The sequence below is a fragment of the Mchenga conophoros genome, linkage group LG3 (assembly GCF_057382185.1).
Source record: "Mchenga conophoros isolate Kocher_MC1m ecotype Shallow Benthic linkage group LG3, M_conophoros_male_GT1.1, whole genome shotgun sequence".
NCBI classification, from domain to species: Eukaryota; Metazoa; Chordata; class Actinopteri; order Cichliformes; family Cichlidae; genus Mchenga; species Mchenga conophoros.
Window position 1 is genome coordinate 41,206,121 of NC_140528.1, and position 24,612 is coordinate 41,230,732.

At 39.3% G+C, this 24,612-nt stretch overlaps 2 protein-coding genes and 1 pseudogene across 5 annotated transcripts; all 3 read left to right on the forward strand.

The window, feature by feature from the left end:
• LOC146578653 (uncharacterized) overlaps nt 1–10,962 on the forward strand; it is a 563,460-nt pseudogene extending 552,498 nt beyond the window's left edge.
• LOC146578681 (uncharacterized) lies at nt 797–7,670 on the forward strand. Of its 4 annotated transcripts, none has more exons than XR_014891506.1 (4): nt 797–1,057; nt 2,959–3,644; nt 4,104–4,436; nt 4,675–7,670. XR_014891506.1 is itself a non-coding variant. In XM_085268957.1 (3 exons), exons 1-3 carry the CDS (start codon nt 1,263–1,265, stop codon nt 5,091–5,093), a joined length of 813 nt encoding a protein of 270 aa, XP_085125083.1. In that variant the 5' UTR covers nt 1,067–1,262; the 3' UTR covers nt 5,094–7,670. The 4 variants fall into 4 exon arrangements, 1 of the variants encoding a protein (XP_085125083.1); XR_014891507.1 differs by having other exon boundaries at nt 2,959–3,123; XR_014891505.1 differs by having other exon boundaries at nt 2,959–4,436.
• Nucleotides 10,963–16,371: 5,409 nt separating the features above from the next.
• Nucleotides 16,372–19,268, forward strand: LOC146578682 (Fc receptor-like protein 4). The gene is made up of 5 exons (XM_085268958.1): nt 16,372–16,435; nt 18,211–18,246; nt 18,370–18,633; nt 18,713–18,958; nt 19,045–19,268. The coding sequence occupies exons 1-5, from the start codon at nt 16,405–16,407 to the stop codon at nt 19,266–19,268; spliced, it is 801 nt and encodes a 266-aa protein (XP_085125084.1). The 5' UTR covers nt 16,372–16,404.
• Nucleotides 19,269–24,612: the final 5,344 nt, after the last annotated feature.

Genomic DNA, 24,612 nt, shown 5'->3' on the forward strand with positions numbered 1-24,612 from the left:
GGGCAGAAAGTAAAAAGAGCAAAAATGTCTTTGCATATTAAATTAAAAACTTAAATGGACATTTACACAGATGGATCAACAGACATGATAGATGTATGGTCATGTTAGAATATCATTTGCGTTACTGAATAACAGAATCAAAAGAGTTGCAGATCATTTGGCACAAAGAGAAATTGCAGTGATATTAATGACTGTCCCACAAACAGGGAACTCACAGGATAGAAAAAGTTCAGTGCTCACTAGTTTACATAACTTAATAGGTTAAACATCTGACCAGTTGAACAGATTTACTCAATGAACTCTTACGCAGTATTCTTTCCTGGTAAATAAGAAGAAGGTATTTAATATTATTTGGGTAGCTCTACATGTTGGTATCAGGAGAAAGGACATGGTGCTAAACAACCATTTAAACAGGACAGGGTGGAGGCGGACATGGCAAGGTGGACCCTGGCTAATAGGCCAACAGACTTTGTGTGACAGAGCAGATAGAGCGTAAGACACCCCTGAAGACTCTAACTCCCAGAAAGCTTAAAAGTTAACCAAACACGTCTAGACTTACCCAACCCAATGAAGCCTACTCAGTCTCAATATCCCAATGAACACACATATATTTTATTTTTACTCAGTAGACTTTATTTGATCAACAGGTGTTTTGCTCATAATTATTCATAGTTTGGTATGATAAACAGCCTTGTTCGAAATTGCGTAATGCCTGGGTGCGTCACTGTTTTACAGAACAGACCTGCCAGATGTGACGATGGCATAGATTTGCCAGTAGATGTCAGCGTGGAGATGTTTATAGTTGTTTTGAAACTTGTTTTGATACAATTCCAGTACAATTGCCTCAAACGTGTTTCAAAAAACCTCTGTATTTTTTTACCATCATAAAAATGTAGCAGTTTTGAAGTCGTGCATGGATTCTTTATGGGACGGCAACTCTTGTTTGTTTGTATTCTGTAACGCGGAAGTGCCAATATCGGACTTCAGGTGAAGACTTCTACATTCTGCTCACAACCAGAAAAACCCAGAAGAAGCCAGAATCTTCTGGAAAACAAAGGTTATATAAACTACGCCTGCACAATGATTTCTTCATTTTTTTTATGCAGCTTTTGCCTGACCATGAAGTTGTAAGGGAAACGATAGCCGTTCTTTTATTTTCACCAATCGCTTTAAATTGGTTTCGCTAATAATAAATAATTTGATTCAGTTTAATTTATTTGTCAGAGCTTTATTTAATTTTTGTAACTTTTAACCAAGTGAAAATGACTGGAATATCTCTTCTATCGGTGCTATTTGTCATGCAGATGACATCGTCCTCTGCGGGTAAGAAAGTTCGTTCAAAGTAACGTTCACGGAGCGCGTGTGTGTGTAAATGACCGTGGGTTTAAGTCAAAAGTTGTTGTCCGGATTTTTGTTTTTACTTTCGTTATCCTTAAAGGAAAAACTCCGAAAACTACTTAAACTAAAATCAGTCTCTATTAGGAGGTTGGATATTTGAAACAACACACAGCTGGGCTTTCAAGGCATCATGTAGAGCCCGAGTCACACAGATAAATAACTTTTATAATATGTGAAAAACAGTGTACTGTTGTCATTGGTTGCCTCTTAGGTATTTCCTTATAAGGCAGGCTTAGTATCTGCTCTTCTTTGTCTTGTGTTAATGTGGCACCCTGGGTATTTTAAGCGTTAAAAACATTAGCATCCAATATGAAATTGTGTGTTGTTAATAAATTTTCTGTTTAACTTAAATTCTAAAACACTGCAGCTGCTTTTTGTTGAGTTTCCGAAGCACAGATGGTTTTAGAGAGAGCGAAATGATCTTCAGAGGAGAGAGCCGGAACTGCTTTCAGGGAGAAAATAAAACAGGAAGAAGTTTTCAGCTCAGAATTGTACCGTGAAAATAAAATGTATTTTTTTAAGGAAAGAAAACGCATTCAGTAGTTTTTAGTTAAATATTTACTTTTGAATTATCTGAAAAATAAGAAAAAGCTTGTAGTTTTGTTTGTTCCAGTGTGTCAAAATAAACCTGATCACACAAATTCCCAGGAAGACTAAAAGTCAACCAAGCTCATCAAAACTTATTTTTCTTTGCATTTTATTGTACAGACTTGTTCATTGTGCATTGCGCTGAATTACTAAATAACTGAAATAGCCTCACAAATGTTACAAAATAGTGTTAGCTCAGGTCCTAGGGTTAACCCTTTTATTTCATTAAAAAATGGAATATGGAATATTATTTGCTTATTTTGGGATTAATACACCCCCATCCCCTCAGATTTTTGAAGTGAAGTTAGCCCTGAAATGAAGCTGGATGGTTCCTCTATTCTTTAGTCCCGTGGACATGACGTTCACATTTTCCAAAAAGATCTTAAACCTTCTGATCATAGGATGGTTTTTCACTTTCCCTGAGCTCATGCATTGATTCCCATGACAGGGTCACGCCTGTTTTTCATGCACAGCTACCTGAGGCCTCAAATATCAGAGGCTTACAACATTGATTTTTAGCTTTTACCTTGCCTCCAGGTGCTCAGAATCTTCTGATGATAACATGTTCTGTAAATGATGAGACATTCAAAACCCTTACCATTTTATTGTGACAAACTTTTCTTAAAACTTCCCCAATTTGTAGAATCTGTTTTTTGTGGACTGGTGAATCTCTGCCTGTCTGTACTTGTTTGAAACTCTGCTTTTCTCTAAGATCTCTAAATAGAACAAATAAACATATTATATAAAAATATTATATTATATAATTATATAAATATTATATAAATAAGCATCTCAGTTTAACCATTTTGATATGTTTTCTATGTTCTGTGTCTTTTCAACCAGAGTAGTTTTAAAGTTCTGGAGCTACAAATAAATAATTTATTAGTTAATTTTAAAAAAATGCTTTTACTTTCTGCATTCATATATTTGTTTGTATCTGTATCTTTTTGTATCTTTGTTTTAAAAAATCAGAGCCAAGAGGGGGAGCAACTGATGCTGGGCAAAAGAGCTTCATGAAACCTTAGAGTCACAGTTTGGAGTCTCCTGATCTAAGAGTTGGTTGGGAAGGAGCTAGTGTACAGTTTTGTGCAGCTGTCTGAATATCCTTTTACCTCCCCGGTCTGTCCAAAGGAAAAGGTGACACATATATTTCAAAAAGGCACATTCAAGATCAACAAGGTGCTGGATGTTGCCTTACTACAGTCCCTGTCACCCACACATGTTACCTAGATGTAGGTGACATGAGCTTGTGTGCACACTAAAGCTTGTTGGCACATTTGTGGTCACTCTCCTCTCTCATACTCCTATGTGATGACACCTGCACTTGCATAATGTGATGGGTTATACACACTGTGGGATCATGATCACATGCCCTTAACCTGGAGGTAGCAGTAGAGACTGACATTTTACCCCCTGAGAATTTTGACCTATTGCTCTTAAAACCTTAGGCATACCCATTTACAACTCTATGAGTCTCCCACAGGTCCATGTGAGTCCCAAGACTTCTTTCTACTCCGAATTATATTTCTGACCTGCTAACACTTTGGTGTCCTACTTTGAATCTTACACATGCAAGACAGCTGTCGGTTTGCTCTTCCATTAGGGCAATAAATCCTCTTCATCACCTTCCATCTTCTTCAAGAGTGAGTCTTAAAGAAGTGAGTGAAGGTTTTCTCTTTCTGCAAACTGTGGTGTGAGCTCTGCTTGCTTGTTTGTCATTTTCGTGACACTACATAGCTCACGTTTATTAACCGGCTCAACATTTCTCTGACTGCTGCTGTCTTGTGTGCATCCCACTTTACTTCAGTTTTTGAGATTAACTATGAATTTAACTTATCAACTATTTAACATTTTTGTTTCATGAGTTCTATAAGAATTTTCTGCCAATGATAGTAAAGAGGAAATGTGATCACTTTTATTAATTTTATTGGTCATTTCATTCAAATTCACCTTTTCAAAATAAACTGGGTGATGGCCGGTCTGCCAGATAATGTGCTCCATCTGGTTCGGTTCAGGAGAGCTCAGCAGTCTCTTTGTCATCCTCACTCAGATTAGCTGCTATATATGTGAACATTTGTACTTTTAACCTCTCTTCTCTGTGTTGTTTCATCTTTCAGATCACAGAAATATCACATCTGGACAAAAGAACGTCACTCTGACATGTCGAGCTCCTAACAACAACACCATTATTATTGTAGAGTGGAGCAGAGCTGACCTGGGAGATAAATATGTGCTTTTGTACCGGAATGAACAGTTTGATCCAGACAACCAGCATCTATCTTTTAAGAACCGGGTGGATCTGAAGGACAGACAGAAGAAGGATGGAGACGTGTCTTTGATTCTGAAGGATGTGTCGATTAATGACACTGGGACATACGAGTGTCGTGTCAAGAACGAGCTAGACAGTATGAAGCTCATCAGCAGCATCTACCTTCATGTCGTTCCTCCAGGTGAGTGAGTAGAGTTGAGTGTGTGTGTGATCAGAGGTGAAGCTGCTTCCTGGTTGTTGGTGTTTGTTTCTAAAGATGTTGTTGATGAGACTTTGTAGAAAGCAGCTGGTCTGAGTGATGTGATCAGAGTGCAGTAGATAATGTCTGACAGCAGTTTGAAGAGGAAATGGATTCTGTTCTGTTCTTTACTCATCACCTACCTGACAGCTGACACCTCACACCTGTTTCTCACCTGCAGGTCAGCCAGGAGGACACACAGAGGATGGAGGGAAGGAGGCAGGAGGGAAGGAGGATGGAGGGAAGGAGGCTGGAGGAGAGAAGAGTGGATCTGTTGGACTCATCATTGGTCTTCCAATTGTTGTTGTGGTTGTTTTTGCTGTTGTTGTTGTTTTGATCTACATAACATATAAAAAATGTTGTCAGGACTCATATTGCCCCACCACTGAACCACAGATTGAAATGTCTGAGAGATTTCTGAGTTCTGAATCTCCTGCTAATGAACACAATGACAGAAATGACCCGGAAGAAAACAGCTGTCACCAGCACTCCATAGGGATTCCTGATGCCACTCTGACACTTGAGAATGAACTACTTCATCCTCATACTCCTCAGGAAACAGCAGGACTCCTTCCAGAGAGTGACATCAGAGTGCAGTAGATAATGTCTGACAGCAGTTTGAAGAGGAAATGGATTCTGTTCTGTTCTTCACTCATCACCTACCTGACAGCTGACACCTCACACCTGTTTCTCACCTGCAGATCAGACGGGAGGACACGGAAAATATGGGGGGGAAGAAGGATGGAGTAAATAGACATCTTGGACTGGTAGCTGTTATATCAGTTGTTGTGCAATTTGCCTGCTTGTGATGACTATAAAAGTGATGAAGAATTCTCATCTCTGTCCAGTGATGAAGAGCAGGGAAAGAAAGCAATATATTTATATTTCACTCGTCACAGTGGAAAAAAACAGGTGCAACAAGCTAGACATTTTTAAATGAGAATAAGAAAGAAAAGCATATCTTTGTGCCCCCTTTCCCCTGTTAATGCCCCACCTGCCCCCCTGGAAAAACTTTGCTCGATCCGCCCCTGCACAGTTACCAGCTGTCAGCTACTTAGAAAAGGATCCTGGTGTACAAAGTAATATTAAATAAATTCAAACAACAGATTATCAAGCTCAAACCTGCTGCTGTTGTTTAGCCGCTGGTTTCCTCTTTCTGACGTGCATACTGCTCCGACGTGCTAAGGTTATGAGCTGGGTTATGCCATGTCACAAGTTTTGTGAGGTGCTTTTGTGATATTTAATGGATCAGATTACATTTTTTATTTCTCTCCGATATCCGATCCAGTAATTTAGGTCAGTATCGGACCGATACTGATACGTAATATCGGATCGGTCCATCTCTAGTGCAGACATGTCTGAACGCTCGTGGAAATTCCTCTGAAAATGTTAACAAAACAAACAGAATCAAGATTCTCAGGTTATGTCTGCACCTGTCATGTTACCCCCTTCAATTTCCTCCCTGTTGTGGTGGAGGGGTTTGTGGACTCAGAGTCCTGGGAGATTTGCTTTCTGGAGAATTACTTGCAATTGTCACACATAACTGCCAACTCAAATATTACTGCATTGTTTACAGATGCTTCAACAGTGTACAGACTCGTAATGGACAATAATGACACATTACTGTAATATCAGCTGACTGAGCCCAGCAAGTATGTATTTATGTTTAGCCATAAGGGGATGCTTTGAGTACATCTTTTTTTGATATAGCTGGAAATGTAATTCTTAAAAGTGATTTGCATCATGGCTGTAAAGCTTTTTTATTTATTTTTATGTTATTGTTATTATATATTTGTATTTTTATGAAGGGTTTTGGTTTGGTTTTTGTGTTTTTATGTATATAAAGGAGGTTATAGATTTAATTTAGTCTTAATAATACTATGACCAAGGTGTTATTGTATATTTCAGGAATGCCAAGAACAGCTCACACAGTGTGATACACATCAACATCAACACAGAGGTCATGGAGTTAGTCCCCAGTTTCAGATTCCCCAAATTGCACAACAACCTGCCATGACTGTAACATATCTGTGATTGGCATGGAACTTCACAGACAAGCAACCTGTGTTAGGACGCCTGTCAAAGTGACCGCAAGCTATGAGTTATGAATAAGCTGTAAAGGAAAAAAATCCACCACCCTCTGTTTTCATAATGCTGAAGGAAAAAACTATCCACAGAGACCAAAGCTTTTTTTTAAAGCTATTTTTATGTTTTGGAGCCGACCTCAAGAGGACATTAGAAGAGCTGCAGGTGTGGATGCTTCAATTTTTCAGTTCTTCTGGCCGATGCTTAGGGTACGACATTAGAGCCGCCAAATAACAAAGCTGTTTGCTGTATAGTACGAACTTCTCTGCAACATTTGCTGTGTGAGAAGGGATGAAAAAGTAAGTAAAGGGTAAACACTATGCACACTATTTCACTGCATAAACATGAAATGTGTGACCAACAGCTAATCTGTGCCATTTATTGAAAACTAAAACTAAACAGTGTTCTCTGGCAGACCCAGGCTGTGTTAGTGACATTACTCTTTTTGTGCCACTTTTGTATTTCCTCTCCTTAGGCTGTGTGAGGCTGCAGGTAATATCAAAGTCATTTCATATGTTGTATATAGTAACACTCTAACATTAATGTAAAACTTTTCAGATCTCCATGAGTCGCATTAATTGTTGCTTAATGACCTTTCAGTTTGATATGTAACAGATCTGATAGCAGGGGGAACTTAGAAGATGCACATTTTTATGGCTCATCCACTTGTTTCATTAACATATCAATATTATTGTGGAGCTTGGCTCTGAATAATCAGGCAGAAGAATTGCAGGACAGACCAAAGTCAAGTCTCACTTAATTTAATTCATATAATTATGTATTCATGTTAAATTAGTAAATAGAAGATTGAGTGCTAAAAACATTACCAAGCACGGTTTGTGTAGTTTCTTTATATACAAAAACATTATGGTCCTTTTGTCTTTATGTGCTACATTTTGAGTCAAACAGTCATCTCTGTTTTCATCCTAAACCGAGTTGAATCACGATGAGACAAAGATGATTAAAAAATGAAGAAAATATATTCTATTTAATTTCAATCCTTTTTACCCTCCAATTTACAGGGTATTTGTTCAAGTGTTTTACATAAAACATGTTATTTTCTGATTTTGTGAATATAAGCTTAGAAAAAAAGAACACTAATGTCCTCAGGTCCTATTGCTGGTGAACACCAGAAACTGGGTTCCAGTGGTTGGACTGGTGAGTTTTCATACATGTATCAGACCACAGCAGGTAACATACTATTAAAGGCTCTTTTTGGGACATGTTCATATAAAAGGGTTTTTATTTCTAAACTCGTGTCTCTGAACATCTTGCAGAACATTCATTTCACACATATACTGTCATAGTCACAAAAGTGTAGCAGTCAAACCTTCATAAGTGAGCTTTTAATGTGATAGGAAAAAAGCAGGAAGTCCTTACTAATTTGTGTCAACGGAGGGAAAAGTCTCAGTACGGTGCTGACTGTCACTGATGGATCAGAGCAGCCTCTGTGTGTAACTGTGTTTCTGTTTTAGAGAAGAAATGTGCAGATGTTGATTCCAGCTGTTCTTCTGTAGAAACCATTATACAACTGCTGCATGGGGATGGATTCGTGTGACAAACATTAATTTGCTCAGGTTTTGTTATTTCTAGTTCATCTAGACTTAGATGAACCTTTGCCTTACAAGCAAGAGATCCCTAGTTTTATTCTAAAAGGAGAATCACTTTGTCAGGAAATGCATCTGGTGTAGGAATTAAAAAAAATGTGCAAAAGCAAACATGCAGAGATCTCCTTGTGATGACCCTGATGGGAGCAGCTTTGAGTCATTTTTATTAATACCTTAATGTAAATCTCGTAGCCAATGCAGAGAAACCAGTGTAGAGCTGATATGATGCTGTCTGCTAAAAACAGTAAGGAGACTATCTGCTGAACCTGTTGGATTTTGCTGTCACCTTGCTTAACATTTTTGTATAAAGGACCAATTTTGAGATGTTTACAGGTTGAAGAACAGGATTCCTGATTTCTAGGAACTGACTTGCAGAATTTTTATTACATTTAACATCAGGTAGGAAGTTTAAAAGAACAACTAGTTCTTTACATTCAGTCTCATGGAAAGTTGTCAGTGTGTCATCATTTTAGTAAAAGAGGTGATGTGAGTTTAAAAATATATGTTATCAGATGATATATTAATTTTAATATCGAAAAGTCGAAGCATCACACAGGACTGAGTTAATCTTTATCTACAGTAAATGTAACCATTTCATTAGAACTGCCCTGATTTTGTTCATTCTTTAACAAACTATGAAAGCTCACTGATGATCTGCTTGTATCCATGTTAGTGTTTAAAGTCCAACATCTCCCTCTAGTGGCCATATATAAACCATATGTGAGGATGGTGTTAATGTAAAATATGAATCATAGTGTTCCAGTCAGTCATCAGTGTGTCTCTGCACAGCTGTAATTAAAATGTGTTCAGAGGGCCTCAGTGTCTGAATGGTTCCAGTTCAGCTCCATAACAGCAGCGTCCCTGGTTTGATTCCTGTGTTTCAGCTCATATCTGCCTCTCTCACTGAGGGGGACGTCCACTACATGGACATGGACATTTTTTTATATGTTGTTGTGTGTCTGTGCTTGTACTTGTACTAGAGATGGACCGTATCGGTATCAGTCGATACTGACCTAAATTACTGGGTCGGATATCGGAGAGAAATAAAAAATAAAATAAAAAATGTAATCCGTTCACAAAATCACCTCACAAAACGCGCAACTTGACGTAACCCAGTCCAAAAGATTCAGTAAGCTACATCAGTGTACTGTTTACTATCATAGCCAAGTGACACTTCACTATCCCTACTAATTGATCTTATCTCGTTATATCTCTGTTGTGGTCAGTGCTATTCTCTATGCTGTTGCATGCTGGGGCAGCAGGTTGAGGGTCACAGATGCCAACAGACTAAATTAACTGATCCACAAGGCCAGTAACGTTGTGGGGACGCACCTGGACTCCGTTAGGGTGGTATCTGAGAGGCAGATGTTTTCCAAGATAAAGACATTGTTGGATAATACCTCCCACCCACTCTATGACATGAGATGCTGGCTAGTCACATGAGCATGTTCAGTGAGTGACTGAGATTACCAAAAAGCACCACTGACCGACAGAAGAAATGATTCCTGCTTGTGGCCATCTCCCTGCACAACTCCTCCATCTAACACACTGTAAATGTCACGAGGGAACAGGGAGGACTCGGCGCAGACTGAAATCACAGAAAACAGAATTTTATTTACACACTCCCGGTGCACTATATACAGGTGAAGGAGAAGGGGGCCAAGGTTCCCAGGGGTACAGGGAAGAATCAGGAAAACTGTCCTCTCTTGCTCCGCTCCACACAAACAGAACAATGCACTTGGAAAGGTCCTTTCCTCACACACGCCACTCTCACTGCGGCACTCACGAACAGGCTTCGGTGTCCAAACTTCCAAACCGAGCACGAAGAATCTGCATACGGAGATCAGGAATTAACACGGAAAACTTTCACGAAGAGAGCTCAAAACTGGCTTAGGCTAAAGTAGCATTGACGAGCGTTACTCAATAGTCCAGCGGCGAGGTGCTCTCAGTCACTGCCTTAAGTAGCGAGAGCAAACAAGGTGAGGAGCCACAGGTGATTGCTTGTAGGCGGTGAAGGCCAGGGGCGGGAACCCACAATGAGCTCCGCCCAGGCAGCAAGTAGAGAGAGAGAGGAGAGAGAGAGGAGAGTGAGAGCGAGACAAAAGCAACACACATGTAGCCACACAGGGCCAGCCGGGCAGGCACGGGGACCATGACAGTAAACACTGCAATAGTTACACCCGTTTTACACGCGCTCTTTTCTACTCCGGAATATTCTTGTCAATCTTCTTGATATTTATTCATAAACACCTCTGTTAATCCTTGATATTTAGAACTGAGTGATCTGTATATATTAGTGCTATTTCTTAAATGTGTAAAATCTGTAACATAATGTTACATAATGTTTGGAGTTTAGTCTGTTACAGGCTGACCTGGGTAAACACCTAAAGTTCCCTCAGAACATTGCAAAAACATCCCTCCGGCCAGACATGATAATTATTTCTGAGGCCTCAAAACAGCTGATCATGCTGGAACTCACAGTGCCCTGGGAAGAGCGGATCGAGGAGGCCAATGAAAGGACACGAGGAAAGTACCAGGAACTAGTGCAGGTGTGCAGGGGAAAGGGCTGGAAGACTTTCTATGAGCCCATAGAAGTGGGTTGTAGGGGCTTTGCAGGACAATCACTCTGCAAAGTCTTAGGCCGGCTGGGCGTGGCTGGGGCAGCCATGAAGAGGGCCATCCAGGCTGTGAGTGAAGTGGCAGAGAAAACCACAAGGTGGCTGTGGATCAAGAGGGCTGCTCCGTGGGTAGCTACTGGTACGCAAGTCAGGGCCTGATCACCCCCGACTGGGTCGCCTGGGCGAGGGTGTATGATGTTGTGAGACCCGAAACACCTGATGACCCCAGGATACATCACTGAAGATGCGTACCAGTGCATCCAGGAGATGCGTCTTTTATAGTTATAGTGTTACTGTTACTATTTTTACCATTTCTTCTTGGAGCAACTGTAACCCACATTATTTCCTTAGGGATTAATAAAGTATTCTGATTCTGATTGTTTCAGGATGAGCTGCCATTATCCAATGACACATCTGCCTACCTGTATCTTTTGCTCGTTTCTCCTCCTTCTTTTCTCTTTTTTCTAAACTGACCACCTGATGGCTTTGAACTTTTCTTGTCCATCTTGGTTTTATTTGCACTCCAGTATGAACACAAATCCCCCAACCCGAGGATCACCACAACATAACCTAATAGACCTTAGACCCTACACCTTAGTTCACAGATTCACTTTGTTTAGGGTTTATTTCGTGGATGGGCTTGGATTTATGAAAATTATGAATAAAATGTGTTCTATCTGGAAGCAGCCGGGTTGTGTGTGCGTCTTTAAATCATCAAACTGTAAATTTTAAATTGTTATTGATCCCTTTACCCCTAGTCCTAAAGTGTATATTTATTTTCTTACTATATTGTTTGTTTACTTGCACTGCTGTAACTGGAGCCTCGTCGTCTCGTCTCTCTATATACTGGGGCCCGTTCTTCGTACCTCGCTAAGTAGGTTAGCTGGATTTGATTGTTGACGATTTCGCGTGATCTTGGATCGTTCGGTTCCCCGAAGCTCATCCGGGACTTGCTGTCATAGCAACAGAGCCATAAGCGTAAACCTGCTCGGGAGCAGGTTTACTTTATGTAAACAGGATTAGATCGCGGCCACTCAGGTATGTCCGCTTCATTTATACGAAAGCAACAGCGATATTTTACCACTGTTTCACCATAAATAAATAACATCAATGTAACTAAAGATAATGCAGCACTTGATCCTTTTATTGATGTCACACAGATACATACAGGTCATTTCCTAAAAAAGGGAAATGTACTATTAATCATTCTATTACATGTATGTGATTATTACAGATGTAATTCATATTTCAGAGTAGTAATTGCAAATCACTTCGTGTAATCAAGATGGGAGACCACGGCTATAAAAGCGAAGGTGGATTTGGGAAGCCTGTCGCAGCCATGTCCTGTCCGTTTACGCGAGCCACCCATTGCGGAAGGTGCAAGATTGATAAGGAGAGTCCTCAGAATTCAGCGTATATTGAGGAATAGACAGGATCCTTTAGCTCAGCGCGACAGTGTGCTCATTGAGAGATATCGATATTCCCGTGAGGGTATTATTTACTTAACCAACTCGTTGACGAGGGGGTGCAGGACCACCACCTGTCTTTTTTTGCTCTGCCCTTTTCTTGGTTGCTGTTATGAACAAACAAACAGATTATTTCAGGGTCTCTTTCCTAGAGACGAAAAGCAATATAAGTGATAAATATTACCATTCTGTAGAATATTCTTATATTCCACTTTTACTTGTTCCCATGTTCTAGTGGGTCCTGTTGTGGCTCTAATGTGAAAGAGGATATAATGTAACATATTATAATATAATATAATGTAATATAATATTGGATAATATAGTGTGATATGATAAATCTACCCTACCGCCTACTGGTGTTGGCCGATGGCGCGATATGGCAGCCTGGCTTCTGTCAGTCTGTCCCAGGGCAGCTGTGGCTACAACCGTAGCTGCCTCCACCAGTGTGTGAATGTGAGAGTGACTGAATAGTGGCATTGTCATGCGCTTTGGGTGCCTTGAAAAGCGCTATATAAATCCACTCCATTATTATTGTTATTATTAAATTACTTACGAGTTTAATTTGTCAGCAACTTTCTGCCAGCCCTCTCTCCTTGCTTTTGGAGCCTTTGCAGTGTTCCCTTGCGTTTTACTTAAACTCTGAAACTCCTGAAGTCCCTCACTCAGGAGTTCTTGCTCTGCTGCCGAAAAATACCGAGCGCGCTCCTTCGACATTTTCGCCGACCAATCAGAGGGTTGCCGATCAATGTTTCTACTATCGATGCGTAGCCCCTTTTACGACACCCAGTGATCTCACATTACTTCATCCAGCTGTACTAATCGTCAACAGCAGGTGTGTTCGGAGAACCGGATTAGCGAGCTCACGGTTAGCGCGATGATTTGGTCTTGGATGTGTCATTTGATCTTGGATGTAGTAAGCGACGTACGAAGAACGGGCCCCTGGACTGCAGCAGAGATGACAATAAAGTTTACTTTGACTTTGGCAGCAAGCAGGCGCACCGAGGGCTCTCGCGATCACTTTTCGTGTACAGAATTTCGAAATAACATCGGTGCAAATTATAAGTCTGTATCATAATGTCTGGTGTTTTCGTCTTTCTTATTTTGCGAGTTGGTTATTAGATGCTGCTCCAGCAAGCCAGAGAATCCCCCGCCGCCCCGCCCTCTCCTCCCTGTGCCGCAAGCAGCAGGCGCACCTCGCAAACGGAGGGCGCCCTTACTCCCAGCAAATGGGCGATAGAAAACCGATCGGTGCCTATGATATTCCCAGTATGCGCTGGCATGACGTCGGGGCAGCATGAGTACGAGCAATTTTTTTTTTTTTGCCGATGCCCCTGATGCCGCGCCGTGCAACCGCCCGTGTCGCCCGTATCTAAAACCGCTACTGCCAGAGAAGTAAAGCAAGTGTGTCAGTTCATCCCTGGATGTTTGCATAGTATTTCCACATTAAGCTTAACAACTGATATATTGAGCCACAGCTGGACTGGTCATCGGAGTTCCATATTGAGGTGAAAAGGAAGCGATTTGTCCCGTATTTCAAAATAGACACAAAGCTGGAGTTATTCTGTCTTTGCTGCGCAGTTGCATCTACGTCTAGTGATGTTCGATTCGTGAACGAATCGTTCAATACTCGAGAATCACTTTACTGACTCGTGAATCATGATTCACAAGCCCAACTGACTCACTGACTCACCCCTGTTGCTGTTAGCAAACTAATCCCATTAGTAGAAATATATCTAGCTTATAATTCAAATTGTGGGGGAAAAAAACAACAGCCAGTTTCTTAACAAAAGCATTTCTGCTCTGAACTGGAAGAAAAAACCCTGAGTAGAAGCTCACATCAAGAAAATAGCTCCTCGGTTCACAGTAGCATCGCTCTGCTAACATGCTAACAGCACATTTGAGCTACTCATCCTGTTGCCCTATCATATATGTATGTGCTCTTAATCTGAAAGGTATAAATACGGAAGTGTGTGTTCAATAAATAATGGCGCAGAGGTAGGCGTGTGCCTCTGATGTAAAACTCTAACAACGTGTATGTGGTTTATTCCTCCATGAGATGTGCGAGTTACCACGGTATTTCTGCCCTAGAAAATGGAACATCCAACACACCCCCTCCCTCCTGGCTCACAGCTTCTTCTTCTTCTTGGTTGGCAACCAATGTTAAGGCGCATTACCGCCCCCTGGCTCACAGCGCAGTGGACATTTAGATGAGAAAATATATATTTGGCACATTTAAGGAAAATACTAATAAAATACAAATAAACAAAATAAATGTTTATTAAGCAATTTTGATAGGAAATTGCTTAATTTTAGAAATGGTTTTGCTCTTTTTTTGCTCTATAAAATAGTTGTTGTTTTTTTAGAATTCCGATTCACTTTGGTGAGTGACTCATTAACCATACCATACCACCTTTATTCATAAAGCACTTTAACATAAAACCAGAGTTCACAAAGTGCTGTACATGCTAATAGCATAAGTAAAGAAAATTAAAATGGGATAAGATAAAATAAATAGCTAAAAAAAAAAAAACTAAAATAAATTGAAACATGTTAAAACAAATTGAGTCAACCCCTCTAATCAATGCCAAAGGCTTCAGCGAATAAATATGTTTTAAGAAGACTTTTAAATTCAGAGAGAGAAGAGGCCTGCCTAACATACAAGGGTAGATCATTCCACAACTTTGGAGCAGCTACAGAAAAAGCACGATCACCTTTAAATTTATACTTAGTTTTCAGTACCTTAAGGAGGTAAAACTCGATTCAGTAAAAAGAATCAACTTTACCATCACTATCTACTTCTCTCATTCACCCCCTCCCTCTCCTGTTAATACTTCAAACATGAAACTGATCAATGATCAGCTGTCCCGTCTTTCTTGTTTGTTTATCGCTCACTTTGCACTAGAAAGAGGAGACTAGCAGATAAACAACAGCAGCACATTTAAGTTTGATAAGCTGTTGTTATAATTTGTTTAATATTACATTCTAGTATCAGCTGATGTTTGCTGGAGCCACAGCTGTAAAGCTGCTGGTCATGATATCCGTTTGGATATGTGGTGAGAGGGAAACATGAAGATGAAACCAGGAGATGTCCTTACTGAATCATCAGAGCTGAACAGGTGATGGAGAAACAGGTTTACCTTTTAGGTGACATGAATGAGTTGAAGGGAAGTTATGAACTGTTTCTGAGAGATAAATAACACCAGGATCCTTTTTTATGTAGCTGACAGCTGGTAACTGTGCGGGCAAAGTTTTGCCCAGGGCACAGGTTGGGCATTAACAGGGAGAGGGGGGCACAAAGAAATATTTTTCTTTTTTATGTCATTTAAAAACTTTGAATAAATAATTATCTGAATCTTACAACAAAAGTGGTCATCTGATTAAATGTATAAAAATACATTATTGTATATAGTAAGTAATAAGTCATATATACACCCTGGTATAGTACTTTTTCCTTTGGGAAGATATCATCTGTGCAGTCTGCAATTCTGTTGAAGAAAGATGTTGAATCTATTTAAATATTGTAGAAATTATTGATTTCTGTGCGTTTGTTTTAAACTTGCATTAAATTAAAGTTGATTACATCGATTAAGGGCGGAGGGTGGTTCCCTAATATTTTTGCTTGGAGTTGGCAACCCTATTAGTTAGGTTGCTTAATATTTCCACTAAGTAGTCTTTAAAATACCATAGGAAGGATGGTGTAGGTTTAAGTTTATTAGATTGATCAGTGTTGCTGAACTATAAAATGTTTTGGGTGGAGTATATTTTTTGGATACAGGTATAACAGAATGGCTTCAGTCTCTTGTTTTTTAAAACTTGAGTATGAACTTATACAAAATGCAGCAAGATATTTATAAAAAACAGTTTTATTGATTAAAAAATACGCTGTATCGGATTCATATCGGTACCGGCAGATATCCAAATTTATGATATCGGAATCGGTATCGGACATTAAAAAGTAGTATCGGGCCATCTCTAATTTGTACACAAGTACAACATAAGTAAATAGTAAATACTATAAATAGCCCCCCACCTCTGTGTTTGAACCAATAGAAAGCTGGTGCTCAGAGGAAGAGGGCGGGCTTTACTTGGTGTCAGTGACAGAAATGAAAAAAAGCTCAAATGAGTGAGAAGGACGATGAAGGAAACATCTGTGCTGTGTCTGCTCTGTAAGTAGAATCTCTGTGTTTGTTTGAATTCTTCTACTTTGACTGTCTGCTCTCCTGATAACTGATGATGGAGGAGAAGACAGGAAAAACAAATCAGGCTGAATTCAAGTTCAAAACACCACGAGGACCAACTGCAGGTCTGAACTGACTCTTTATCTTTGCTCAGGAGTCGAGGAAACACAGCAGGCAGTGAAAAGATCAAATCATTCACTCATTATATCAACAGAACTTTGAAGTGACTTTAGTGGGTTATTTAAAGTATACAGTAGAGTCAGCACACTTTTTTCAGATTAAAAAACAGAAAATAAAAAAATAAAAAATAAAAACTTTAAATTCAGTAGCAGTCAGAGAAAAAGTGTAAGATGTCCAGTGTTGGGAAGGTTACTTTTAAAATGTATTCCACTACAGATTACAGAATACATGCCCCAAAATGTATTTTGTAACATAGTCAATTACGTCACTCAATGAGAGTAACACATTCTGAATACTTTGGATTACTTAATATATTACCATGCTATTTACAACCACATGAATGTACTATTGCTGTGTGATTTATTACTGTTCCTAAAGGTTATTCACCATACCAATATCTTAATATAAATGGACATTAGGTAAGGCTGCACTTTTAGCAGCGATCTCGTATAGAAAACTATTCCACGCATATATAAAACAGGTCTGCGGCTCTGAACTGTAGTAAAGGCATCTCTGGCTGATACGTCGGGTTCCATGTTGAGCTCAAAAATAGCTTTACTTTCATGTCTGGGTCAGCTTTGCTAGCTAGAGACAGAGAGAAGCGTTGAAAGGCTGCCCCAACGGAACTTATTGTTTCGGAGGAAAACACGAACACGGTGTACAGTCGAGTCTTAATAGCTTACTTACAACTGCGCTCGTCAGGCACTCTTCTTGGCTGCAGTGGTTATTATTATATTTACATGCTTCCAGCTCCTGTTTCTGCTCGATGACAACTCGTACTTTTCCACTCTCCTTTTTCTCCCTCCTTCGCTCACAGACACATAACGGGTACAGCAGTCCATTCTCCCTGCAGCATGGACTACACTGCCCATGATGCTACATTCTTTAGGGCGATGCCTGTAACACTCTGCCTATTGGCTTTATATTAAACATTTTTATATAATTTAAAATAATTTAAAAAAACATTTCTTCACGTCATTATGCAGGCCGCAAGTAGAGGTGACATGGCCCGTGAGATTGAGATACAGGCATTAGTGCCTCTTAATGCGAGTTTTGTTCAGGTTCTACCGGCGTGGAATTACCAGAAATAGAGAGGGCATAGCCTAACATAAGAAACAGGAAAAGGCCGCTGTGTAATCCATTTATTTCAACAAAGTAACTGTATTCTGAATATCACCTTTTTAAACAGTAACTGTAACGGAACAAATACGTAACTGTGGTACATGTATAGTGTTACTCCCCAACACTGAAGATGTTTATCAAAATAATGATCTGTAAATCATATTTAACAGTACAGGTTTCACAGAGGTGCAGTGACTAGTGCCTGTGTAGGTTTACCTCAAAGTCCAAAGACATGTTTGGTTAACTCGGATAGTGAATGTTAGTCTGTGATGGACTAATGATCTGTACTCACCTTATAACAGCTGGAATAAATTGCAGCTTTTCCTCAACTGTGATTTGAATAAATGGTTAAAAAAATGGATGGATTGATGACATATTCTACCAGATGGCTTTTAGATTTGATCACTTTATGTTTAGTCTTTTTTGAGAAAGATATGAGTTTGTGTGTCATTTCTCTTTAGTTCTGATCTCACTGCTGAGCTGCACAACAAACCAAGGTCAGTAACCTTCTTCTGTCACAGTTTAAACCTGAGAAATGCTCACTGATATGACCTGATTGGGTTCATGTTTCAGAATTTAAAGTCTAACAGATCATAATTCTTTCATTTTAACCCTCACAGCTCGTCTGACTGTGAGTCCCAGCAGCTCTCAGTTCTTTAGAGGAGACTTTTTGTCTCTGAGCTGTGAGGAGGACGACAGCTCTGCTGGATGGACTCTGAGGAGAAACACAAGCAAAAGACAGAGGACTCAGTGTGGAGATGACTGGGGAGAAGGTGCTGGTTCTTCCTGTAACATCAGCTATATGTACCCCTGGTACAGTGGAGTTTACTGGTGTGAGTCCAGAGAGGGTCCCATCAGTAACATGGTTAACCTGACAGTCACTGGTAAGCTGAGTGTGTGGAGTTAGTGTTGATGAAGCTGTGTGTAAATGAATGAAATGCTGTAGTTTGTCTCTGTGTTGAGGTGGATCAGTGATCCTGCAGAGTCCTGTCCTCCCTGTGATGGAGGGAGATGATGTCACTCTGCTCTGTAAAACAAAGACCACTCCCTCCAACCTCCCAGCTGCTTTCTATAAAGATGGCTCCCTCATCAGGAAGCAGCCTACAGGTCACATGACCATCCAGCATGTTTCCAGGTCTGATGAAGGCCTCTACAAGTGTGACATCAGCGGTCATGGAGAGTCTCCATCCAGCTGGATCACTGTCACAGGTGACACACTCACCTGTCTGTGTTTCTGCAGCTTTCAACATTCACAATGTGACGACAACTTAATGACTGTGTTTGCTTTATTTTAGACAAACACACCACCACACCTCCACCTACATCCACACCTCCACCTACATCCACCTCTCCTCAGGCTTTCACCTCCATCACTCTTCCTCCACCACTCTCTCTTCCTCTTCTCTCTCTGTTGTCATGTGTTGGATCAGTGTGTGTTGTGGTTCTACTGGTGTTACTGGTTCTGCTGGTGAGACGATGTGTTCACAGGAAACCTGAAGGTGAGACTCAGACTTCCTGATCTTTCATGTCTGAGTTTGTTTAGTAGAATAAAGTTCACATTCGAGTTTGAGAGTATTTGTGTTTAGAAGAAGATCATTCCATCTCTGTTTAGATATTGCATTTACATTGTCATTCATTTTGCATCACTTGATCAGATCAAGAAGAAGATGACATCATCACTCACGTCACGTACAACACTGTCAAGATATCAAATAATTCGCAACAGTCAATCAGGCGAAGCAAAGGTAGTGTTGTGTTGTTGTTTTTTCATGGCAGGTTTTATGGTGAGGCTCATTCCAGTTTCAGCTCCAAGTTATCATAGCAAACATGTTTTTTCAGTGTTCTTGATTTTTCTTGGATTACTGTGTTCATGAAGTGAACTAAACTCACATTTGGAGACTCACATGAACATAAGAGGAACTCCAGCTGTTGGTACTTCATTTTTTTGTATTTTAAAGTTTGTGCTTGGCATAATGCTCAGACTTTAGAGGACCTTGTGGTGACTGTTAAATTGGTGCTGTAGGAAATTGATTGAACTGAAGCTGTTTAACAGAATTTCACACATGAAGGAGATGCATTACTAAGATGGATGCTGAGTTTCTTTGTGAATGTGTGAATTGTTAATTTCTTTGTGAATTAATTTGGGATCAATCTGGGAGTGAGATCATAACAAAATAGTCTGTGAAGGTTCTCAGTCATCCAGGTCATCGTAGTCAAAGGAGCTTGCAAAGAAAAGCGTCTGGAGTTCTTTAAGTTGCTTGAAGGCGTTTCACCTCTCATCCAAGAAGCTTCTTCAGTTCTAAGGTCAAATGGTGGAGAGTCCCAGGTTTAAACCCAGTGGGAGTTTCCCCCCAAAGAGGGACAAGATTATGTGACAGTGACATTATGAGCAGAGTTGGGAGTACAAAAGCGTTTTCTCTGACCTTTTCCCTTTGATTTTATTTATACAGTGTCAAATCGCAGCAAAAGTTGCCTCAAGCTGCTGTGTAGTATAAAGATAGAATCAGATTTAGGTTTCTGAAGACTATTGCTGATTTTGATGTATTTTAGACATGATCAGAAGGGTAAAGCTGTAGGTTGTAGAAAAGTAAGATAAAACATCTTGCTGAATTGATAAGATTTGCCTTCAGCAACCTGAATAAGCAGAAGAGACTGGAGCTCAGTCAGATGTATGCATCTGTGTTTTTAACTGTACTTACTGAGTGTTGTTCAGTGTGAGCTGGACTGTGTGTTTGTGGTCTGTGGTTAACTGAAGCTAACAGCTCTGCAGTCGTCCAGCATCCTGTTTCTGATAGAAAGAAAACACTTCAGCTGTCTCAAACTCAGCCTAAGAGCTTTGAAAAGATGAAGGTCAGCGAAAATGTCCTCATAATCCAAACCATGTCTTTAATGCACATTGGGACACCAATTTCTCAAATACAAATCAAATATTGCCACTTTCCATAAATGTCACCCTGTTTTAAAGCTGTTGCTTTCTATTAGAGGAAAATGCATGTAGAAATAATTTCTATGTGAAAATTATGTCTGCAAACAGAGCTAAATCTATTTGTTCTCATAGTGTTTACTGTAGCATGAGATGGAACCTGTAACCCATTCAGGTCTTACTGCCCGTCCAGCTCTTGCAGGGTGCCATTATCGATACACTGTCGTCACATTCAGATTCTCTGTTTGTTCCAGCACAGTGTTAAGAGTCTGAAGGTGATAGTATGAAACCTGTTGTCACTTCTATTTGCACAAAAACAGCATAAATAGATTCAGTGGTTTCAGTTACCTCCCTGGATGGTATCAGCTGGATTTAAAGAACAAATTTACAGTTAACATGAGACGTTTAAAGAGAAAGACTGAACAGACCAAAGGTTCTGAACTGTGTTTTCAGCCTCTTAACCTGTTCTTCAGAACAATTTATTATTTTTAAAGTTCTTCATGTAAAACCACTGCACCTACTTCCTGCTGTTTAATGTTAGTCTGATGAAACTTCTCACTGCAGTGTGCGCTAGGTAGGTCTATAAAAGTATTCATGAGGTGAGAGTGTTCGTTGGCACTGAAACAAAATGGCAGCTTTGCGGTCGTCGACTTTTTTTTTCTCAGAAATAGCCCGCAGTTCTATGCAGTCAACAGTAGGCGTTTAGAGGAGGAAACTGAAAAGCTGCTTCGGTTTATCAAGATTATCTCTTAATGCCTTCGTAACAATGCAGATATGAAGATTAAAATAAAATGTCTTGCTATAAATGTAGTGCAATAATAATCTTGCAGTTGTTGTACATGCAGTAATTTAAATGTATTTGATTATGCAGAGACAGATTTGGCTGACTCAGCAGTGAGACCTGAAGACATCAGTTATGGACAAACAATCATCAGAACAAGAAGGCCCAGGTACAGCTGATCTTTATCTTTGACTTCGGACAGAAACAAGCTAACTGCTCTCTTTGTTTCCAGCCATTATGCTAAACTAAGCTAACAAAACCACACCAATACTCAAGCTCAGGGCTCAGACTTATCAAACCTCTCATCTCTCTGTCAGAAGTAAACCACTTTCTCTAAGATTGACCTGTTGCTAAGCAAGATATGCAGCAGAATGTAAACCTGATTAAAGATTAAAGATTCTCTTGACATCACGTAACAACACCAATATTAACTTTTAGTCTTGTACATGCAGAGCTGAATCTGGGGTGTGTTTGTGTGTAGTCTGTGAACACAGGAAACAGTAGGATATGTTAGTTAAGCACTGTTGATTCTTCCAGATGTCTTGATACAGAAATGTATGTTTACTTTACATAATACTTATTAAATAAACAGAACTGAGAAATGTGAAACAATTAAGAACACATTCAAACAGATTCACCAGGGAACACAAGGCCATTGATAAGACTGCTTAGACTAGCATATGGATGCTACTTACAACATGGAGTGCAAAGATACAGTTAGCGTCCATAGAAACTTCCCTCAACAAAAATTAAGACGTCTTGCAATAAACTGAAACCACAAATGTCCTGACAGGTAATAAACCTAATACTACTGAAGGTTATTTCGTAAATGCACAGAAGGAAATGTCCAGTGCATGGTAAGCTAAACTGGCTCTTGTGCTGCTTTAGCTTGAAGGGCAACCAATCATGTGACTGTAATTAAATTCTTCACCAAAAGGTGTCACTGTTATGCCAACAAGTAATTTTAGGTCCTATCAAATTTAATTTCAGGGGTAATTCACCTAATAATATGTTTATGATGCCGTTTTCTCTTATTAAAATGTTTTTTGTTTCTTTATGATGTTAGAAAGAGAGGAGATCCTTTAATAATCTAAGGCATAGAAGTCTCTCCCAAATGCTGTTCAAACCTGCTGTTAGTGAGGGGCAGCCAGTCAGAAGAAATAAGTGCTAAAGCACAGGAACTAAAACCATTTGTTTCAGACAGAGGATGAACCATGGTGCTATACCAAGGCCCAGCATGAAAAACAGAATGATTGTTTTAATCTGTGTGTTTGTGTTCAGACTTTAAACCAGATCCTGACATCATCTGCTCTTCAGTCCACCAGTCCAACCAGTGACATCCAGTTGCTGTTCTCCACTTGATGCCCCCAACACTTCAGACCAGAGTACAACATGACCAGATTTTAATATTTCTTTCTTACTAAATAAGAAAAAATATTTTCCTTCTTTATCTTAAAATTTAAAAGTGCATTTCCTTGTAAAATCAAATGTGGAATAAATATGTATGTTTTTAATGTCTGCAGTGACATTGAAATTGTTTTAATGTTTGACCCTGCTGTTGTTACTGTAGCAGGGATTTAATTTCTAAATAAGCTTTTGTCATCATGTGTGTTTGTCACGTGGTTCTGTGGTTTTCCCCAAGCTGTTGGGGAGAAAATTTCAGTAGTTATGTATTTGTTGTGTTCATTGATAAACTCCTCACATCAGTACTAAAAGCAAATAAAAATCATCAAAATGAGGGAATATTAATCAGTGTAAACAGGACAGAAAAACATAGAAGATGCCCGTATTTGAGACTAAAAAGTTTTTTTTGAATTTGTTTGTTATTTTTAAACTAATGTTATTTTAAAGTAATCATGGTGGTGAATAAACCTGATGCTGACAATAGAAAATCAATAGAAAATTTGTTCCTTAAGCTGGGAAACAAATTAAATCACACTCAGAGTTAAAAAACAAAGAGCTAAAGTGTTTTAGTATCTGATAAACTACAAACTCATGAACATGTAACCTCCTGGACCTCAGAGCTGCTCTAGTTAAACTTCTCCATGAATCTTGAAATGAGCAGGAGTGTAATTTGAAGGTTGCTGTCATCTTCTGGTGAAACCTGGTGTTACAGCAGAGCGGCCGCTTTATTAATGTCAGTTTAAGCATGAAAACCATTTTTTAAAATCTGTTAAACAAGTGAAGAAAATTCATGGAAATTTAATGGAAATAAAAATAAATAAATAAAATAAAATACGAGAGCGCTGTAAACACAATAATGACGAAGACTGATATTGAGAGTGACCTTAGACTTTATACTGAATACAAACAGAAATGCTCTTTGGTTTAATTTAACAGGCAAATCTCACGTAAAGAAGCCAAAACAAGAAAACTGACAAATATCAGAGTCCAGCAGTAACTGCTCCAGGATGTATTTTAGATTTAGTTGTGTGAATGTGACACAACTCCACACAAGTCCACAAAAAAGAGCAAAAACTCTGCTGTGGAGTAAATAAGAATATTATTTACTTAAGTTAAATTTGGCTCACTTTGACCCTTCACTTTTTGTCATTTGAAATTTGAAATAGTCGTATTGACCTACTGAGCAGCATCAAAGCACAACACATCCATCTTTAACCCCCCAGAACCAGCTCAGTCATCAGTGCAGTATATTTTAAAACATTTGTCCTTTTTATTTGAGCAGATTAGTCAGATGGTCTTAGATTTTACTCATGAGCTTGTTTTAAAGTACAAAAGCATTTCTGCAACGGACAATTGGGCATGAGGGTCATGAACTTCAAATCATATGCATCTGTGTTAAGTTTAGTTAGTTACTCTTGTTCATGAAGATACACAGTCATGTTGATTATCAGCTTTTGCTGGTCAAACTTGTCTTCTACAGGTACGACCTCGTACATCTGATATCTGATGTAAAGCAGGTTTTGTGACTATTTTTCTATCATATATCAAGAAATGTTTGCCCAACATTTTTATAATGTCTAAAGATCAGGCGAGGACAACACTGGATGACTGTTTTAAGCCATCATTCTGTGTAATTTGTGGTTTGTTGTGTTTGTTCTGGAACTGGATCAGCAGCATTTTATTGAGAGCACCAAAAAAACGATTATATAAAATTGATGACAACACCCTTTTATGCTTCCCGTGTTTCTTATTTAT

Excerpts from the sequence above, each read along its gene's own strand:
- LOC146578682 (XM_085268958.1), top strand. The coding sequence starts at position 16,405 with ATGAAGGAAACATCTGTGCTGTGTCTGCTCT. Across the intron at positions 18,634-18,712 it reads GGTTAACCTGACAGTCACTG|GTGGATCAGTGATCCTGCAG; the intron begins GTAAGCTGAGTG and ends CTCTGTGTTGAG. Across the intron at positions 18,959-19,044 it reads CAGCTGGATCACTGTCACAG|ACAAACACACCACCACACCT; the intron begins GTGACACACTCA and ends GCTTTATTTTAG.
- LOC146578681 (XM_085268957.1), top strand. The coding sequence starts at position 1,263 with ATGACTGGAATATCTCTTCTATCGGTGCTATTTGTCATGCAGATGACA. Across the intron at positions 1,324-4,103 it reads GATGACATCGTCCTCTGCGG|ATCACAGAAATATCACATCT; the intron begins GTAAGAAAGTTC and ends TTCATCTTTCAG. Across the intron at positions 4,437-4,674 it reads CCTTCATGTCGTTCCTCCAG|GTCAGCCAGGAGGACACACA; the intron begins GTGAGTGAGTAG and ends TCTCACCTGCAG.